The sequence below is a fragment of the Artibeus jamaicensis genome, unplaced genomic scaffold (assembly GCF_021234435.1).
Source record: "Artibeus jamaicensis isolate MK-2021 breed Jamaican fruit bat unplaced genomic scaffold, CSHL_Jam_final scaffold_847, whole genome shotgun sequence".
Classification (NCBI taxonomy): domain Eukaryota; kingdom Metazoa; phylum Chordata; class Mammalia; order Chiroptera; family Phyllostomidae; genus Artibeus; species Artibeus jamaicensis.
In genome coordinates this window covers 2,551,194-2,569,909 of record NW_026522057.1, presented here as the reverse complement: position 1 = coordinate 2,569,909, position 18,716 = coordinate 2,551,194, and the positions used below count along the sequence as shown (strand labels likewise).

Below are 18,716 nucleotides of genomic sequence, written 5' to 3'. Positions count from 1 at the left end.
GTGCCTGGTTCTCTGCATCCACTCCTAACCCTGGCACCTCAACAAGTGTCCGTATCTTCCTAGTGGGGAGCCTCTCAGTCCTGCTCACCCACCCACACAACCAGCACTGACTTCCTCCTTATGTTCCGCAGTGTTTGCCAAAAACTTCCATGTGGCGGCTGCAATGAAGACGTCTGTGCTACTCAGCTGGGAGGTTCCCGACTCCTACAAGTCGGCTGTACCCTTCAAGGTGGGTGGTGGCCATGGCCAACCCAGCCCCAGCGCAGGACTGCCTCAGCCACGTCCCCTTGTGTGCATTTGTGACACGGGATCCTGGTCGGGTGTGCATGCGTGAGCTCTGCCCTGCAGGCTCACAATGGGGCCCCTCTCCCCGCAGATCCTGTACAACGGGCAGAGTGTGGAGGTGGACGGGCACTCGATGCGGAAACTGATCGCAGACCTGCAGCCGGACACACAGTACTCATTCGTGCTGATGAACCGGGGCAGCAGCGCCGGGGGCCTGCAGCACCTGGTGTCCATCCGCACGGCCCCCGACCTCCTGCCCCACAAGCCGCTGCCTGCCTCTGCCTACATGGAGGACGGCCGCTTCACCCTTTCCATGCCCCACGTGCAGGACCCCTCTCTCGTCAGGTGTGCAGGCGAGGCTGTGGGGAGTAGGGTAGGGCTAGCGACATGAGCACAGGCAGTGACAGTCCTGTTCCCTGCTCTGCCCACGCAGATGGTTCTACATCATGGTGGTGCCCGTCGACCGTGTGGGTGGGAGCATGCTGACGTCGCGGTGGAGCACGCCCGAGGAGCTGGAGCTGGACGAGGTGCAGGGATGGGTCAGGGCAGCACTTATGACAGCCCTGTGGCAGTGGCTGGCTGTAGCCCCCAGGGCTCCCCCAAATTGGAATCACTCTGGCCACCTCTTTTGGCAACCAGGCAACTCCTAGGGGAGAAGGACTCTGAGGTGGCCCCCAGGAGTTTCAGAGAACTGGCTTATGGGGGACTCCCTAGGGTGGGAAAAAATACAGACATCTCTGAGGGTCTGGAAAACCTCGAGTTCTGTAGGCTTTAGAGGCTCCTGAAGGTTTGAAGGCCTCAGTGGGACTAGCGAGGAGCCCCCAGGATGTTTGGAGTCCCCATCTTCTGAGTGGTGTGGAACTGGTCCATTCTGGTTAGGCAGAGAGGCAGGTTACCAGAGGGCATCATCTCACCAGGTTGGTGGGAAGGAGTGGCGTTGCCGTCTGGTGTCCGGCATTTCTCTGCGAGGAAAGCAGGCAGGGCTGGGCTCGGGCCCTCACCTTACACAGAAGGTGAGCCCTGGTCTCAGCCCAGGGACACGTGTTCCAAGACCCAGTGTGACTCTGCGCTCTGCTCTGTCAGCTCCTGGAGGCCATCGAGCAGGGCGGCAGGGAGCAGCGCCGCCGCCGGCGGCAGACAGAGCGGCTGAAGCCTTATGTGGCTGCTCAGGTGGACATACTCCCTGAAACCTTCACCCTGGGGGACAAGAAGAGCTACCGGGGCTTCTACAACCGACCCTTGTCCCCGGACCTGAGCTACCAGTGCTTCGTGCTCGCCTCCCTGAAGGAATCTGCAGACCAGGTCTGCCTGAGCCCCTGGGCCCTCAGCACCCCAAGACCCCATGCCAGGCTCCAACACCCTGAGATCCCAGGCCTGGGGCAGCCCCAGAGACCCCAGATCTGCACAAGGGATCTCAAGACACCAGCCTCTGGGAACGAGAAAGTCAGACATAAGCTGTCCTAGGGACTCACTGAGCCGACCGGGCCGTTGGGTAGGGGAGACGAGTCCCACCCGGCCAGCATAGCCCAGCCCCTGAGTCCGTTCTCTGGGTTGGGTGGGCACAGGGTGGGAGATCTCACGTGGAGCTCACCAGCTGTGCTGTTCCTCAGCCACAGAAGCGCTATGCCGCCAGCCCCTACTCCGATGAGATTGTGGTCCAGGTGGTACCAGCGCAACAGCAGGAGGAGCCTGAGATGCTGTGGGTGACAGGCCCTGTCCTGGCGGTCATCCTCATCATCCTCATTGTCATCGCCATCCTCCTGTTCAAGAGGTGAGCGCCGAGCTCAGGACTCCAGGGGACAGCCACCTGCCCCTGGTCTCTCAGGCCCTGCCTGGGTGTGCTGCATCCAGGCCCAGAGCAACCACTCTGGCCTGCACCCTGGCCTGGGCTCACTGGGGAGCCAGGAAGAGCAGAAGTGGTGTGCGTGCACATGGGTGTGTTGCGTGGGTGTGATAAGAAGCTTCGGCCTCACAGAGGGCTGGCTCACGTGCATCCATGGGCATGTCTGTCTGTTGGTCTGTTTTGGTGGATGTGAGTGTGTTTGTCTCTCAGCTTCGAGACAGTGCCCTCTCCCAGTCTCCTACCTTCAGCACTTCCTGTGCTGCCTCTCTGAGATGACTCCTCAGCCCGGCGCTCCTGCTCGGGCCTCGGGAGGCCAGGCCCACATGCCCACAGATGTTTGCTTGGTGGGCATTGGTCGAGTGCTTGCCGTGTGACCACGGCGTTCTCAGCTGTCCTGTACTCAGTGCTTCTTGAACCTTCTCCCAAACCCTCCTCCCATCCCTCCAATTACCAGTCACACCTGGGTGTCGCCCTCCACCCTCCTCTTCCTCTGGCTCCACTGCCTGCTGCGAGTCCTCTCCTGAATGCCTATGGGTTTGCTCTTCCTCCTGTCCCGGTGGGCTCCCCACGAGGTAATGCACGAGCAGGCAGCCGGGGACCCGGCACACAGCACACCTCAGTCCTCTCTCTCTCTCTCTCGGGTAGTTGCAGCCCCTGCTCTCGGAGTCTCGTTTCTGCCCATTAACCTCACAGCCTGAAAGGTATTACCAAAGACTTCATTGTGTCACTTCAGTTTGAGTCTTTTTAGTGGCTCCCATGATCAACCCTGACCTCTGTCACCTGGCAATCAAACACCTCTGTAGTCTGGTCCCTGCTACCACCCTGACATTGTCACACTGAACTCATGCAGCTGCCCTGCCGGTTCAAACTGTGTCCCCTCCGTTCTGCAGCTGTCCTGCTCCTGCCCACCTGGCAACTGCCATCTCATCCTTCAGGGCTCCCCTCCAGGCCTGCGAGGCTCTTCTGGGCCCCCACCTTTTCCCCATACTGTCCCCATCTGTCCCCGCCTCATTGGGCATGTCACTGGGCCGGCATTTCCAGCGCCCAGCACGAGACTAAACCCACAAGACGTATGGGCGAATGCTTGTCAGTGAATGCGTGTTGGGCTGTGTGTCTGAACATGTCTTCACGTGTGCGGTCCTGTGCTCTGTGCTCCATCTCTCCCTGGTCCCTTATCACTCACCTGGACCCACTGCCTCCTTCCTAAGGAGCCGGCTCCTTCCTTCCAGGGTGAATAGGAAGAAGGGGCTGTCTTGGTCCAGGGCACGGACACCTGTGGGTGGGGACCTGAGGTTGTTCCCCTTACCCACTTATCCTCCTTTCCACTCCCGTCTGGGTCTTGGTGTCCGTCAGGAGAGGCAGCCCCCTCCCTGTGCGTGCCAAGTAGGTGCCACAGTGTCCCCCATGTCGTGAGAGGCCCTGAGTTCTTGGCAGAAACAGTGACCGTTCTCTCTTCTGTCCTTGCCTATCTTTCGGGACCTAGTAAACAAGAAAGGTAGGAGTCATTCCTTCTCTCTTCACACGCCTCCCCCATCACTTCTTATCCCTCTGTACATTGCGGGCCCAGCAGGGAGGGGCAGTGCTTTGACCAGAAGCTTCCTGGCCTGTGGCTGACCAATCAGCTCAGCAGGCCCTGGGGTAGGCTCTGACCCTCTCTCCACTAGCTCCCTGCACAAGGAATGCCCTTTCTCCAGGGCACAGGCATAGCACAGACTTCCGATGCACCCCCTGTGTGCGCAGACTGGCTCTGAGCACCCCGGAGCCTTCACCGGGCTCCCTGTTCTGTGTCACCTAAGTGCTACAGGAGACAGAGTCTTGCACGTGTGCAGAGAGCGCTGCCTGTAGGGCAGTGGGGAAGTGTGTGCGCTGCGCACTTGTGCAAACTCACACAAGGTCTTCTCTCCCAAGCATCCCCCACCCCACCCCGCGTACCCATTTCTGCTGAGCAGCGGCAGCCCCTGGGTGCTTGTCAGCAGTTGGAGCCATCGTCTGTCTCTGACCCTGTCCTTGTATTCAGGGGAGCTGAGGCCATCGAGGGAGGACTGCCTGGCTAGGGTGATGCTCTCCTTGTCCTGTCCCTGCTGCCCTGGGCATCTATCCTAATACTAAGAGTCAGCTGGGGCCTGGCGCCCTGTGATGTTTGCGTATCTTATGTGTCATTTGCATGTTTATTCCTGGTGGCTCCTGTCTCAGCTATGACTGCCTTGGGGCCAGCAGCCACTGCCCAGCAGTGACCTGTCCTCTGTCAGAAGGAGCCACCAGCTTCCACCACCCCTTCTCCCTTGCTGTACCTCTCTCTGTCCTCTCCCCACCCCCACCCAGTGTTCTCCATGTTGAGGCTGCTCTGCCCCTGGCTCCCCTGCGCTCAGAGACCCTAGGAGGGGCTGGGGCTGGGGTGGGGTACAGAGCCGTGGACACCACACCATGCATCTCTGCCCTCTGCCTGGACCCCGGGTTCTTACCGAATGCCCTTCTGCCTCTTCAGGAAAAGGACCCACTCCCCGTCCTCCAAGGACGAGCAATCAATTGGGCTGAAGGACTCTTTGCTGGCCCACTCCTCCGACCCTGTGGAGATGCGGAGACTCAACTACCAGACCCCAGGTAGGGCAGCTCCTCTAGCCTGCCTGCCCCAGCTTGTGCCTGCAGGTCCCTGGGGTCTCTGCCGAGGGACCCTGGCCTCACGCCCTAATCCTGCTCCTCTTTGCCCTTCTCCCTGCATCAGCCACTTGATTGCAGTGACTGAGGAGCCCCAGATCCAATAGCTGGACCGGTCCTCCAGGGCCCAGCAGCTCGTCAGGGGAGGCCAGGCTGCTTAGGCCCTGCCTTGTCTTTGGTCTGTCCAAACGTAGGCCGAGGACCCTCACACAGCCCACCTCCCCGCCATGCACTGGCGCTCTGGCCCCTTCACGTAAAAGAGGATTGTGCTGGTGGAAAGTGCCACATCAGACACGTATGGGACCCATCCTGGAGGCTGGCCCCAGCTTTCCCGTGAGAGCATGGGGGGCCTGCACAGGGCCTGGTGTCTGCTTGTCCTTTCCCAGTCGCTCTCACCAGACTCTCTGGTTGTTCCTTCCACCCAAAGTGCCATTCCCTCCGTGTGCCCAGCAGACATGGCTCAGACCTCTCCCTGGGTGATACCTCCCAGACCGCACACAGGCCTGGGGCAGGCTCCCTTCAGCTCCCAGAACCTCTCTGCTTCCTCTGTCACAACACCTCCCACCCTGGGCTGGAAGTGCGTCAATGACGGTCCAAGCTCTGGGGAGCCAGGAGCCACGTCTCGTCCATCCGTCATCCTTGATCTTGTGCACACGGCGGGGTTTTGTTGGGTGCCCGTGACACAGACACACGACGCTGGTGCAAAGGAGTGCACTAACATGCACACGGGCTTGTGTGTGTAGGAGCTCATTATTCCTGCATGCCAAATCACCCTAAAACTTACTGGCTGAAAACAACAGTAATTATGTATCATCCCTCACAGATTTTGTGAGTCAGGAAGGCAGACAGGAGCACGGTGGCCTGCACAGCTTGTCTCTGTTCTAGGGTGTCTGGGCCCTCCGCTGGAAGACTTGAAGTCTGGGAGCTGGAATCATTTAAAGCCGGGGTCAGCAGACAATGGCCTGTGGCCAGTCACCTGTTTTTGCCGATAGTTTTATTGGAACACAACTGTGCTCATTCATTTATGCATTGTCCATGGCTACTTTCCCACTGCAAAGGCAGAACTAAGTAGATGTGGTAAATACACTATGTCCACAAAGCCAAAAATATTTATTGTCTGGCCTTTCATAGCAAAGTTTGCTGATCCCTAAATTCTGAAGACGCATTCGTTCACATGTCTGGTGGTTGATGCTAGAATCAGCTCCATGCCCACCTGGAGTTGTCAGCTGTCACAGCCACGCGAAGCCTCTTCCTGTGGCCTGGGCTCCCTTACGACATGGTGACTGAGTTCTGAGGGCACACGAGAGAGAGAGGACCAGGCAGGCCTGGCAGGCTGCTGCAACCCGGGTATCTGTGAGGAACCAAAGCTCCAGGATGCTGGGGCCCTGGAGGGCCAAGAAACCTCCTCTGAGAGGAGATGCCAAGCCATATGGGCATTAATCAAGCAAGGGGGGTGGGAGGACGCTCTCGTCGGTGGAACTAACACGCACAGGCGCAGCTCAGAGGCACTGAGTGTTCTGCCGCGCTGGGGCTGGGGATGTTGAGAGCCCAGAGGTGAGGCTGCAGAGTTAGGTGGAGGTCCAGTCACAGAGGAACCTGAGCAGCAGGCTCAGGGGTTTGGGCTTCCCCTTGAGGGGACCAGGGAGGCTCACCAGGGGAGCACCAAGGTCAGAATTGTGATTTAAAAATATTTCTGTCTGCTGCATGGAAGACAGATTGAAGGGGGAGAAGTTGGGGAAGGGGGCTGTTTAGAAGGCCACCAAATAAGTGGAAGGTGCTGAGGCCTGGACTTTCGAAGGTGGCAGTGGGGCTGAGGGGAAGGCAGGCTCGGAGAAGCATGAAGGAGACAGCACAGCAGGGCTTGGGCTGACTGCACATGGGGTGAAGCTGGGGGCCATGAAGGATGGCTCCTCACTGCAGGCCTGTAATGGGGTAGGAGCAGGGTTCTGGACAGTCTGCACCTTGGCCCTGACATTCTGGCCAGAACCACAGGCGTGGGAGGTGCCAAGGAGCATGCAATGGTCAAAGTAGAGTGGATGGGCAGCCCAGGAGAAGAGAGGGCTGGGGAGAACAGCCAGGGAAGGAGGGGAAACACTGAGGAAGGGTGGATGAAGAGGAGCCAAGGGGGTTGCAGTGTCCCGGAAGCCGGGGCAGGGAGGGCTGTGCCAGAGAGGACTTGGTGATGTGTAGTGGCTGGAGACCCGGGGGTGGGGGGACCATCGGCTTCGGCAGTAGGTGCCTTGGAGGGAGCATCGCAGCCAAGTCCCGAGGGCAGAATCGTTTCAGCGCCTTGAGGAGCAGTGAACAGGGAAGGAACAAGGGGAGAAACCCTTTCAGAGGCCAAGTGCGATGGACAGGAGGGGCAGGAACAGGGCAAGGGAGGAGAGGGGTATGAGATCCAAAAAGGACTTTTCTTCTTTCCCACATGGCATTGTTTATGGACACCGGTCATTTGAGTGAGCATCTGAGACTCGGGATTCAAGCACTGGGTGTGGGGTATGAGTTAGCCTGGGAAAGGCGTGTTGGGGGTGCCTTTGAGCTCTGGACCAGGAGGTAACGGGATGCAGATGAGGTGGTGTAAGGGGACACATTGCTGGAGTTCTTGGCGCTGGGCCTGTTTTCTCCAGGATGAGAGGGAAGGGGTCAGAGCAGGGTCATGAGATCGGTTTTGGCCTGGGTATGTGCATGCCATGCCCGGGAGGATTGCTGAGAAGCCCAAGTGCCCAGGGGACAGATCCTGACTCCTGTGACTGCAGGAGCCAGAGGGAAGGAGGAGGAAAGAAAAGGAGGTCCACAGTGGTGTTTGAAGCCAAGTGCAGGGCCCAGGGGCCAGAAGGACTGGAGCCCAGGTCAGGCAGTGGGGAGGGGCATGGTGAGTGTCACCAGAAATCTGGAGATCAAGGAACTAAGGCTGCTGGCTGGGAGAGGTGCCCCTGTGGACACAGGCAGGGGTGAGTGAACCAGGGACACTAGAAGAACAAGGGACATGGGGGGAGGGGTTATCAGAGGGATCAATGGTGATGGAGAAAAAAATACAGTAAAAACAGGGACAGTGGGGACGGCGGCACTCTCCATGGCTCAGGGTCTCTGCGTTTTTTTTCCTCTTATTTTTATTCTGAAAATTTTTCAACTGCGCAGAAAAGCTGCAGGAGTGATCCGTCACCGTCTGCGTGTCCTCGGGCAGACTGACCCTTTCGTTTCTTGCCACATGTGCCTCATTTCTCTGTACAAAAGCATAGTTAGCTTTTGCCAAATCGTCTGAAAATAGCTAAGGTCTAATTTTGGTACCTCAGGGGACGAGGGTTGGTTTGGAGCAAGAATATAGTTATAAAAAGAGGCCTCCCAGGCCCCTGGGAGTTGGGAGCGCCCAGCTCTGGGTGGGAAAGTGGTCTGTGCCCCTCTGGGAGCAGGAGGAGGCCTGTGTTGGGATTTGGCTCGCTGCCCCCTGCCCCTCCCTCCTCCTGCGGGCCCCTCCCAAGCCCTCTCAGCCCCTGCCCCACCTTGCGCCCGCCCACCCCCCACCCCCACCCCCCTTGTGTTCCACTCTGATGCAACCAGAGAAGGTTAATGGGATTTCTTCTCTTGCCCTGCTATTTGTTTTGTTCTGTTTTGTTTTGTTGTTTTCCCCTGCAGGTTCCAGTGTCCCCAGTTGCCCGAATATCTCAAGTTAGTTTTCCAAGTTCCCATGTCTGGGGTCTGCTCTGGCTTCTGTCTGTTTCCTCCACTTCTTCTCGCCCCCATCACCACCCTTCTCCTTTGATTTCTTCTCCTTTCCTCTCTTCCTTCCCCCTTCCTGCTCCCCATCTTTTCCCTTCTCCGTCCTCCTCCTCTCCTCCTTGCTTCCTCCAGCTTTGTTCTCCCTTTCACTGGCCTGGTCCAGTCTCTCCGCCTCTCTGGCCTCCAGCCTCAGTCTGACACTTTTCTGGGTGTCTCTTCTGCCTCCACGTCTCCCCCCTCACCTCTGCTTCTGTCTCCAAGTCCTTCTCCATCACTCTTCCACGTCTCTGTACTTCGTGTTCACTCCATCCAGTGATGTCATGGAGTCTCCCACGGTGACTGGCGCCAGTGAGGGGCAGGAGGGCTGTCCACAGGCAGACCCCCTGGGGTGGGGGTGCAGGCTGAGGAAGCCCACAGCCCCTCCTTGCAGCTGCCCCCAACCTGGGCTCCAGCCCAGACTGGGAGGAATGAAGCCCCCCAGGTGGGGCCCTGGTGCCCCCACTCGGTGCCGAGTCCCAGCGACATGCTCACACCCCTCCCTGTCCTCTCCCCTCTCCAGCCGCTGTGTGCTCCGCCATCCCTGCTGCGCCGCATGTGCCGCTGTGTCCATGCCACCAGTGCCACATGCTCCATGGTCACACATGTTCATATGTGCACATACATGCGTCGGGGCTGTCTCCACCACCTCACCTCAGGCTTCATGCTAACTTACCCTGTGTGTGCCCCCAGGTATGCGAGACCACCCGCCCATCCCCATCACTGACCTAGCGGACAACATTGAGCGCCTCAAAGCTAACGATGGCCTCAAGTTCTCCCAGGAGTATGAGGTAAGACGTCCCCACCTCCGGCCAGGTGCGTGGCCCAAGCCTACCCCATGCCAGCATCTGTTCTGTCAAGTCCCAGCTGTGGGTCGAGGGCTTCCCCAGAGCGCACATTGGAGGGGTCAGCAGTGGCAAGTTGGGTACTCAGCCACTCAGGTGCTGAGCCTGGCTGAGGCCCTCCCAGTACCTTGGGCCTGGACACTCAGACACCTGCCCAGGTGCTCACCAAGGCAGGCAGTGGGTCACGTGCACACACACATTCACACACGTGTCAATAACAATGGCTGGCGTTTATCAAGAGCTCTCTGTGAGCCAGCACCAGGTTAAGCACTTTGCATACATCATTGCATTCAGTCCTTTCCACAACCCTGTGCAGTGGGTATTGGGATTATTCTGTCTTAGAGATGAGGAAGCCGAGGCTCAGAGAGGGGAGGTGGCATGCCCAGGGTCAAACAGCTGATGAGTAGCAGAGGTAGGATTCGCACCCAGGCCTGCCTGACACCAAGCCCCGCCTGCGCCCTGCACCGGCAAGTGCTCACATGCTGTCAGAGCTGCACGGGGAGTTGCGGGACTCAGCTCAGGCTGCACGAACCCTCCCGTGCAGGGCCCTCCTCACACTCTCTTCACTCTGACCTCGACTCCTCTCTGCTGGGGACTCAGAGCACTGTTCCCTGGGTGTGGGGTCTGAGGGCTTCCAAGTTGCTCAGCTGGGAGGCACTTTGCCAGTGAAGGTGGTAACAAGGAGAGCCCTGCCTCCTCTGAGGAGCACAGAAGGAGCTGTCGTTGTGGCTTGGTCCCGCTGTTCCCCCTGCTTCGGGCCTAGACCTCACACGGGATTAACCCTCGATCAGTGATGGGGGAAAGGCTGGCTCAGCCCAGCCTGGCAGTTTGCTCCTGTCTGGTCAGATGTCCAGGCCGTGTGTGTGATATCCAGGGCACCGAGGCTCCCCTTCCTAGGAACCTGACTGTGGGCAGGCAGGTTCCAAGGGCTGTGGGACGGGTTTCTGCAGAGGACATTGAGATTGGCGGGCAGGTTGGTGAACGTGTCTGCCACGAGGAAAGAGTGCCGCCTCTACCCACAGAGCACCCCCCGGGCCCTGCTTTGCGTAAGGCTCCGCTTTGAGTGTAAAAACTCCAGGGAGTTGGGCTCCCTGCCCTCAGTTTGTCAGCTGACCAGGAAGGCCTTCCGTGGTCTTCAGCCCGTGCACACTAAGTGCCATGTCCCACGCCTGCCCTCCCTTCCGGTGGGGCTCTGTGCTGCCTGCCCAGGCCCAGGGTTCCCCCGTCCACCTTCTGCCCACTTTTGTCCTTCAGTCCGGGCTTTCCTTATAAGACCCTCCTCCTCCAGGAAGTCTTCTCTGGCTACCCTGGCCTGCCATGGGCTTTCCCTCAGCTAGGATCCCATAGTTCTGTTACCTTTAATGGTCAGTCAGTCACTCATCACTCATTGTCCAGCACCTGCCATGTGCCGTCTCTGTGGTGGGGATAAGGAGACAGATGGCCTCAGGGAGCTCAGTTTGTGGTGAAGTGAGTGCAGACAGATAATCAACGTGGAGTAGAACAACATGGCTCAATAGTGAATGTGACAGGGGTGCAGAGAAGGTGGGCTGAGGGGCGGGCGTGCTGGGCGGACTCACGGAGCAGTGCGGGCTGTCCTGAGGAGAGCGGTGGGCTGGTGCCAGAACATGGAGGACACCGTGTGCTGTGCTGAGAACTGGACTGAATCCATCTGTAAAGGGAAGATAATAATAGAGCCTGCTTCATAGGAAGTTTAGATGAGGGAATCCGTGCAAAGTGCTCAGAGCAGTGCCAAGCATGCCGTAAGTTCTCGCGAAGATTGAGCTGTTATTATTATCATCTGAGGTGCGGCAATGAGGAGCCATGGAAGTCACTAAGCAGGAAATTGGCCATTAGATCTACATTGTGTAAGGATTGTTTATCGTGTAAAGAGGCTGCTGGCTGTTTGGACTGGAGGCTGCAGGCTGAGTTATGGGCAGCTCCAGCACACGGATGTAAGATCCTGCGACAGGATGAGGTCACCCAGGAGGGGTTGTAGAGGTCGAAGAGGGCTGGGGAATGAACCCTGGAAGAGCACTGTGCCCTGCCTGCAGAACGGGTGGGAGGGGAGGAGTCCAAGGAGAACCAGCCAGAGAGGTAGGAGGAGAACCAGACAAGGCCGCGCATGGGTGTCCAGGGCCCTAGGCAGCGGCAGGCACAGCATAGAGGGCTGCCGTTGCTTTCTCTGGTTCTGTGCTCATTTCATTACTTGAGTGCAGGGCCCGAGGGACTTCCCCCTGCACTCAGCTCACTCCCAATCACTACAGCCAAGGGGGTTAGATACCGTAGCCATAAGTCGTGTGGCAGCCCCTGAACTTCATGGCTGGGGGAACCAGAGCTCACTCCTCATGGGAGCCTTGGACTAGAGGGGAAGGCCGTGTCCTAGGAGCGAAGATAGGATGTGGGTGCCACCTGGAAGGCTAGGACCCCCTCGGGGGCAGGAGGCAGACCTCCGTGTTCACCCTCTCCACCTGCCTCCTCCATTCTCTGTAGTCCATTGACCCTGGACAGCAGTTCACGTGGGAGAATTCAAACCTGGAGGTAAACAAGCCCAAGAACCGCTACGCAAATGTCATTGCCTACGACCACTCTCGTGTCATCCTTACCTCCATCGATGGTGAGCCAAGGGCGGGCCCCCTCCCATCCCCTGCTCTCCTCCTTGCTGGCTGGGGTCACAGTACACCCTGCAGAAGAGGCCCTCAAGTCCTGGGGGTGCACCGAGGTGTGGTGGGTGGGGAGGGGGGCCTTGGAGTAACGCTCTCCCATGTCCCTTCCCATCCATAGGTGTCCCAGGCAGTGACTACATCAACGCCAACTACATCGACGGCTACCGCAAGCAGAACGCCTACATCGCCACGCAGGGCCCACTGCCCGAAACCATGGGCGACTTCTGGCGGATGGTGTGGGAGCAGCGCACAGCCACCGTGGTCATGATGACGCGGCTGGAGGAGAAGTCCCGGGTGAGACGGTGCAGGGCTCTGCCAGGAGGTGGGGTGGTGAAGCCTCGACCACCACACGAGTCCGGGCACCTCGCGCTGTCCCTGTGGAAAGAAGTTCCGCAAGGGACTCGCCAAGTGCTGTTTTCCTGGGGTGTTATGCTCATAGTCCCCAGACATGAGTGGGTTCCTAGGATGTTAATATGTTGCACCAGATGCCGCGTTTTCTGGGAACGTTGATGTGTTCCCGGTTGCTGGCATGTTCCCGGAATGTTGACGTGTTCCCCAGATGCCGGCGTGTTCCCGGGGCACTAACGCAGCTCCTCAGTTAATTAGTGGAGAGAACTGCTGTTATCTGCTTTTGCGCTGCAAAGTGTTGACTGGAACGTAAAATTTACAGAGCTTGAAAATGGCACTTAAACGTTATGGGTAAATTTGGCAGCAAATGTGCCTGGTGCGATCTGGTCATGAATAAATAAATTTCAATTACGGCCCTGAGCCCCCCCAGGCCCCCCAGCCAGGGCCGAGGTGGCGATGTAGTGTGAGCACCTGACGTGGTTTGGTGAGGGGGTGGCAGAGGGGAGCTGAGAGTTGGGGGCATCTTGGAACCTAGTGGGCCAGACCGCCCTCCCTGCCTCTGCCCTGGGCCCCCTGTCCCTCCAAACCTTTGGGCACTGCCAGACATCCTTGCACTCTGCCCTGCTTGTCACTTTGCAGGTGAAGTGTGATCAGTACTGGCCAGTCCGTGGCACTGAAACCTACGGCCTCGTTCAGGTGACTCTGCTGGACACAGTGGAGCTGGCCACGTACACTGTGCGCACCTTTGCACTCCACAAGGTATGGCCTGCGGTGCCTGGCCCCCGCACACGCCCCGTGAGGACAGCAGTCTGACTGTGGCGTGCTGGGCATGGGCAGGCGGGAACTGGGGTCAGAGGTTAGGGACTCGGCAGTGTGGGAGTGTGCTGCCGTGGCCAGCTCCGGGTTGCTCCGCCCTGAGCCTGTGGCACGCAGAGTCTCCCAGTCACACATCTCTCCCCACCGTTCTCTCCAGAGCGGCTCCAGTGAGAAGCGGGAGCTCCGTCAGTTCCAGTTCATGGCCTGGCCAGACCACGGAGTCCCCGAGTACCCGACCCCCATCCTGGCCTTCCTGCGGCGGGTCAAGGCCTGCAACCCACTAGATGCGGGGCCTATGGTGGTCCACTGCAGGTGAGGGGGTACAGTGCCGCCACAAGGGTGGGGCGGGAGGGGGGTGGACCCCCGCCCCACGCTGAGCCGTGTCCTGCAGCGCGGGCGTGGGCCGCACGGGCTGCTTCATCGTGATCGACGCCATGCTGGAGCGCATGAAGCACGAGAAGACGGTGGACATCTACGGCCACGTGACGTGCATGCGGTCCCAGCGCAACTACATGGTGCAGACGGAGGACCAGTACGTGTTCATCCACGAGGCGCTGCTGGAGGCCGCCACGTGTGGACACACAGAGGTGCCTGCCCGCAACCTCTACGCCCACATCCAGAAGCTGGGCCAAGTGCCTCCCGGGGAGAGTGTGACTGCCATGGAGCTCGAGTTCAAGGTGGGCCGAGGGGTGGGCCTGGACAAGTGGTGGGGATGAGACCCCAGGAAGCCAGGCCCAATCGGTCCCTCCCTCTCCCTAGCTGCTGGCCAGCTCCAAGGCCCACACGTCCCGCTTCATCAGCGCCAACCTGCCCTGCAACAAGTTCAAGAACCGCCTGGTGAACATCATGCCCTACGAGTTGACCCGAGTGTGTCTGCAGCCCATCCGGGGTGTGGAGGGCTCCGACTACATCAACGCCAGCTTCCTGGACGGCTACAGGTCAGCATGCTTGCGTCTGCCCACCGTACCCTGTGGGTACCTAGGCCTGTGGCTGGCTGGCTGGGGGCACAACAGAGTAGGGCCTGCCCAGACTTCCTGGGGAGGGTGACCTGGGTGGGACCCCAAGGGACAAGGCAGTCTTGGGGAGACCCTGGGAGCACAGCACCTCCAGCATGTCCAGTTTATGTCCACCCCAGACAGCAAAAGGCCTACATAGCCACACAAGGGCCTCTGGCAGAGAGCACCGAGGACTTCTGGCGCATGCTCTGGGAGCACAACTCCACCATCATCGTCATGCTGACCAGGCTTCGGGAGATGGGCAGGGTGAGCCCACCCCCACCCAGGGCGCCCCTTACACCTGGCAGTACACCGGCCTCTGCCTTTCTCTTCTTTCCTTTCATAACCCAGCCTCCATCAGCATAGCCTCTGCCCACCCCCCCCATTATCACCACCTGAGGGGTACTGTCCCGGAATCCTCTGCTGCCTAGAAACGCCCCTCTCCCTTTCCTCCCCACCTGATCATGGGGGCCTGGCCCTTTGTCCACAGGAGAAATGCCACCAGTACTGGCCAGCGGAGCGCTCTGCTCGCTACCAGTACTTTGTCGTTGACCCAATGGCCGAGTACAATATGCCACAGTATATTCTGCGTGAGTTCAAGGTCACAGACGCCCGGGTGAGTTTGGACAGGGGGAGTGTGTGTATTTGCAAAACAGCATGTCTGTAACTGCCTGAGCACGTGTGGGGCAGGGGCTGCCTGCCTGGTGCCCCAGCTCCAGCTGCAGGAGTCTGAGGCTCCAGTGAGAAGAGGCTGGGGGCCAACTCCCAGGGTGCCTCCTTGTGTCATTGTCCTACTCTCCTGGCCTTGTGGGGCTGCAGCCTGAGGCACCAGCCTGGTTTCCTGTCTCTCCCAGGACGGGCAGTCGAGGACAATCCGGCAGTTCCAGTTCACAGACTGGCCAGAGCAGGGCGTGCCCAAGACGGGGGAGGGCTTCATCGACTTCATCGGGCAGGTGCATAAGACCAAGGAGCAGTTTGGACAGGACGGGCCCATCACGGTGCACTGCAGGTGGGGCCTGCTGCTGGAGGGCTAGGCAGGGTCGTGGGCGGGGATGACCTGCAGGCCTGGTAGACAGGACCCCTGACCTAATGCTGTCCCCGAGCAGTGCTGGTGTGGGCCGCACTGGGGTGTTCATCACTCTGAGCATCGTCTTGGAGCGGATGCGCTACGAGGGTGTGGTGGACATGTTCCAGACGGTGAAGACCCTGCGCACCCAGCGCCCAGCCATGGTGCAGACGGAGGTATGTGGGCCGGCACATGGGCACACACCACGGACACTGACTGTGGCCAGCTCTGCCTGGGGCTCTGGGGCAGGGTGGGCGGGTCGTGTGCCTCCTTCAGCAGCTCTGCACCTAGCACCAGTGGTGTGCCCAGCTCCTCCTGGGGTTGGATGTAGGGGTCCTCAGAGGGGAGCGGTAGGTGAATGTGGGCAGTGGGAAGGGGAGTGAGATGGGCTTTCAGAGGTTCTTTCGGGCTCTCTGGACATAGCCTGGGGCAGATGTCTGGACCTAGCACCTGCTCCTGGCCAGCAGAGGCTAAGTCCATGGCACACCGACTGCAGTGTGAGTGCCCTTGGCAGTGTGTTGGGGTATCTGCTGGCCCTGTCCATGCTGACCATGCCCCTCTCGGCAGGACCAGTACCAGCTGTGCTACCGTGCGGCCCTGGAGTACCTCGGCAGCTTTGATCACTATGCAACGTAACTACCGCAGCCTCTCCTTCGCCGCCCCTACCTGGGGGCTCCGGAGGGGACCCAGCTCTTCTGAGCCATACCGACCATCATCCAGCCCTTCTGCACGGATGCCATTGTTGGCAGAGCACAGCCCACCGGGATCACAGCGTTTCAGGAACATTGCCACACCAAACAGAGAGCCCAGAAACCCCCCTCGAGGGGTGGGCCAGCAGGCAGCCGTCTCTCCCCTCCAGGCCTGCCCGGAGCTTGCTGGGAGTCTCTGTTCCGCTGCCGCATTTCTCATGCTTCTCACAGGGTGGGGATGGGGCAAGGCCTCCTTTTATACATTAAGTGGAGTAGACAAAGGGATCCTAGACTCTTCCCTCTGACTTGTCCTTTTGCAAATTCCTAGCTGCAGAACGAGCTGCTGTTGGGATTGGGGTATTATCTCCTTTCTTTTTTGAGTTCACTCAGATCTCTTTTTTTTTTTTTTGTATAACTTCTACTGCTGAAGGATGAACATGCCTTCTTCATGCATGTGGAGCTGGGGCTGCAGCCTGAGCAGGGGGGGTCTCACTGATCTTCCAGGCCTTTCAGACAAGATCCCGTTTCAGCCAAATGCAGGGAACAATTTTTTTTTTTTTAGTTTAGTTTTGTTTTCCTTAAGAGCCTTATTTTAGGCGCCACAGGCAGTGGTGGGCGGGGAAGAGATAGGAAACACTCAGCCCCAGTCATCTATTCCAGTGTGTGTGTAAGTCACAGCCCAGAACCACAGGCGTGTCTGGGGGAGCCCGGCGAGGCGTTCTCATCACCATTGTGTTTGCAAAGGTTAAAAAAAGCAACAACAAAAAACAACAAACAATCCAAAAAAACAAAAAAAGAGGAAAAGATTAAAAAAAAGAGTCATTTCCTGGCCTCTGCTTCAAACCCCTGAGAGGGGAGGTGGCTCCCTTTGCCCGGGGCTCCCCAGGGGAGCTGCCAAGCTGACCTCTGGACCCACAGAGGCTGGCTTTTGTCCCCAGCATTTTGGTGTGGCGGCGTGGTGTGGTGTTGGTAGGTTGGGGGTCTGGCCATGCGGCCAAGGTAGTTGGCACAGGTCAGGGTGTGTGCCACACCCTGCACACCTCAGGGCCAAGCAGGGGCACGGCAGGCCCTTCAGGTCCGGGCCAGTGGGCCAGGTAGCACATGTCTTTACTCAGAGAAGGGGTCAGATGATCTTCCTCCCTGGTTTGCAGCTATTTTCAAAGCCCAAGAGAATTGCTCTTTTCCACTCCTTCAAGATGCCCTCGTAAACCAATGTGGCAAGACTACTGGAATTCTTTTAATGGTACTATAATCAATCCTTATAATCTTGGCTTGCTGAGGGGCAGGGAGAGGGCCTCTTCCTCTGGGCAGCACTATCTAGGTAGGTAAGTGGGGGCGGGAAAGGGTGCATAGCTGTTTAGCCAAGGGACGTGAAGCAGACGTCCCAAGATCTAGCTAGGCTCGGTCAAGATCAACAATCCAGGGTTGGTAATGTTGGATGAAACATTCATTTTTACCTTGTGGATGCTAGTGCTGTAGAGTTCACTGTTGTACACAGTCTGTTTTCTATTTGTTAAGAGAACTACAGCATCATTGCATACTTCTTGATGGTAATAAATTTGAATAATCAGATTTCTTATAAACCAGGCCTCTGTCTCAGCTCTTTCTGGAACCAGAGTCTGAGCTCTGTAAGTTAGTACCTAAGGGTAGGTGCTGGCGACTTCCTGCTCCTAAGGAGCCAGGGGTGTGTCTTGAGTATTTGTGACAAGACCGGCTCCTGGCATGGCGCTCACTTTCTGAGAGGAGCGGGTACAAACTCTGAAGACTGAGCCACCAGTGCCTGTACAGAGCACCCCCCATGGGATCAGCTCCCTGGACTGGGAGCAGACATACACTTGGTAGAGTCATGGTGAAGGGACCTGCCACAGAGGTGCTGTGGGCACACGGAGACAACACCTGAGCCTGTGGCGGGGTCAAGGAAGGCTCCTTGGAGGAGGTGACGTAAGCTGGCCCTTTGAATGTTTCATGAGGTGAGTAGTGGTTCACTTTATTTTTTTCACCACCCCAAGTCAGATCTTCAATCACCATTTATCCCTGCTTTGCCCTATCTTATCTCCCCCCACCCACTTTTCCCTCCCTCTGATAATCACCTGTTATCTGTGTCTTTCTTTTTTTAGCTTAATCCCTTCACCTTTTTTTTTTCCACCAAGCCCCTTCCCTCTTGGTTCTGTTCCTGTTTTGTTTGTTAGTTTATTGTGTTCATTAGATTCCACATATAAGTAGAATCATATGATACTTATCTTTTCTCACTCATTTTATTTAGCATCCAGTCAGGGAAAGACACGTAATCATCACAGCAAAGTACACGGTGGATCCTATTTCACTCCTTTGTAGATGAGAAAATTAGGTCTCATCCACTCATTCAACACGTACTTAATGAGCATTTGCTATGTACTAGTCATACCAGTGCACAGAGCAAGGACTTCTGCCCTTGTGGTATTTACACTCCCATCAGATGAAACATGATGCGTGTGAAAAATAGGGAGTTTGTTAAGAAGTGGAGGTGCGGAGATTAGGGGTTTGATTATTAGGGTGGTCAGAGAAAGCCTCATTGAAAGGGTGGGATTTGAAGGAAGACTTGGAGGTGATGAGAGATTTTTGCCTAAACATCTTCAAAACAAGCTTGCAGCCAGAGGGAACAGCTGGAGCAAAGGTCCTGCCCTGGAGGGAACGGGCCTGACGTGTTGCGGCTGGTGTAGCTGTGGTGCTGTGAACAGAGGGCGTCAGGGTAGTGAGGGATGAGGTCAGAGAGTGAACG

The 18,716-nt window shown here is 57.9% G+C and overlaps 1 protein-coding gene across 4 annotated transcripts in view; it reads left to right on the top strand.

The window, feature by feature from the left end:
- Positions 1–17,541, top strand: part of PTPRF (protein tyrosine phosphatase receptor type F) — an 81,524-nt gene extending 63,983 nt beyond the window's left edge. For all 4 annotated transcript variants that reach the window (XM_053660309.1, XM_037149225.2, XM_053660311.1 and 1 more), the window contains 18 exons: positions 132–229; positions 377–630; positions 719–812; positions 1,369–1,587; positions 1,896–2,056; positions 4,614–4,729; positions 9,230–9,327; positions 11,872–11,995; positions 12,163–12,338; positions 13,032–13,151; positions 13,366–13,520; positions 13,600–13,885; positions 13,968–14,146; positions 14,344–14,470; positions 14,694–14,819; positions 15,058–15,212; positions 15,310–15,445; positions 15,837–17,541. In XM_053660309.1, the coding sequence (XP_053516284.1) occupies positions 132–229; positions 377–630; positions 719–812; positions 1,369–1,587; positions 1,896–2,056; positions 4,614–4,729; positions 9,230–9,327; positions 11,872–11,995; positions 12,163–12,338; positions 13,032–13,151; positions 13,366–13,520; positions 13,600–13,885; positions 13,968–14,146; positions 14,344–14,470; positions 14,694–14,819; positions 15,058–15,212; positions 15,310–15,445; positions 15,837–15,905 (2,693 nt within the window). In that variant the 3' untranslated portion in view covers positions 15,906–17,541. The remainder of the gene's footprint in view (positions 1–131; positions 230–376; positions 631–718; positions 813–1,368; positions 1,588–1,895; positions 2,057–4,613; positions 4,730–9,229; positions 9,328–11,871; positions 11,996–12,162; positions 12,339–13,031; positions 13,152–13,365; positions 13,521–13,599; positions 13,886–13,967; positions 14,147–14,343; positions 14,471–14,693; positions 14,820–15,057; positions 15,213–15,309; positions 15,446–15,836) is intronic.
- The last annotated feature ends 1,175 nt before the right edge of the window (positions 17,542–18,716 follow it).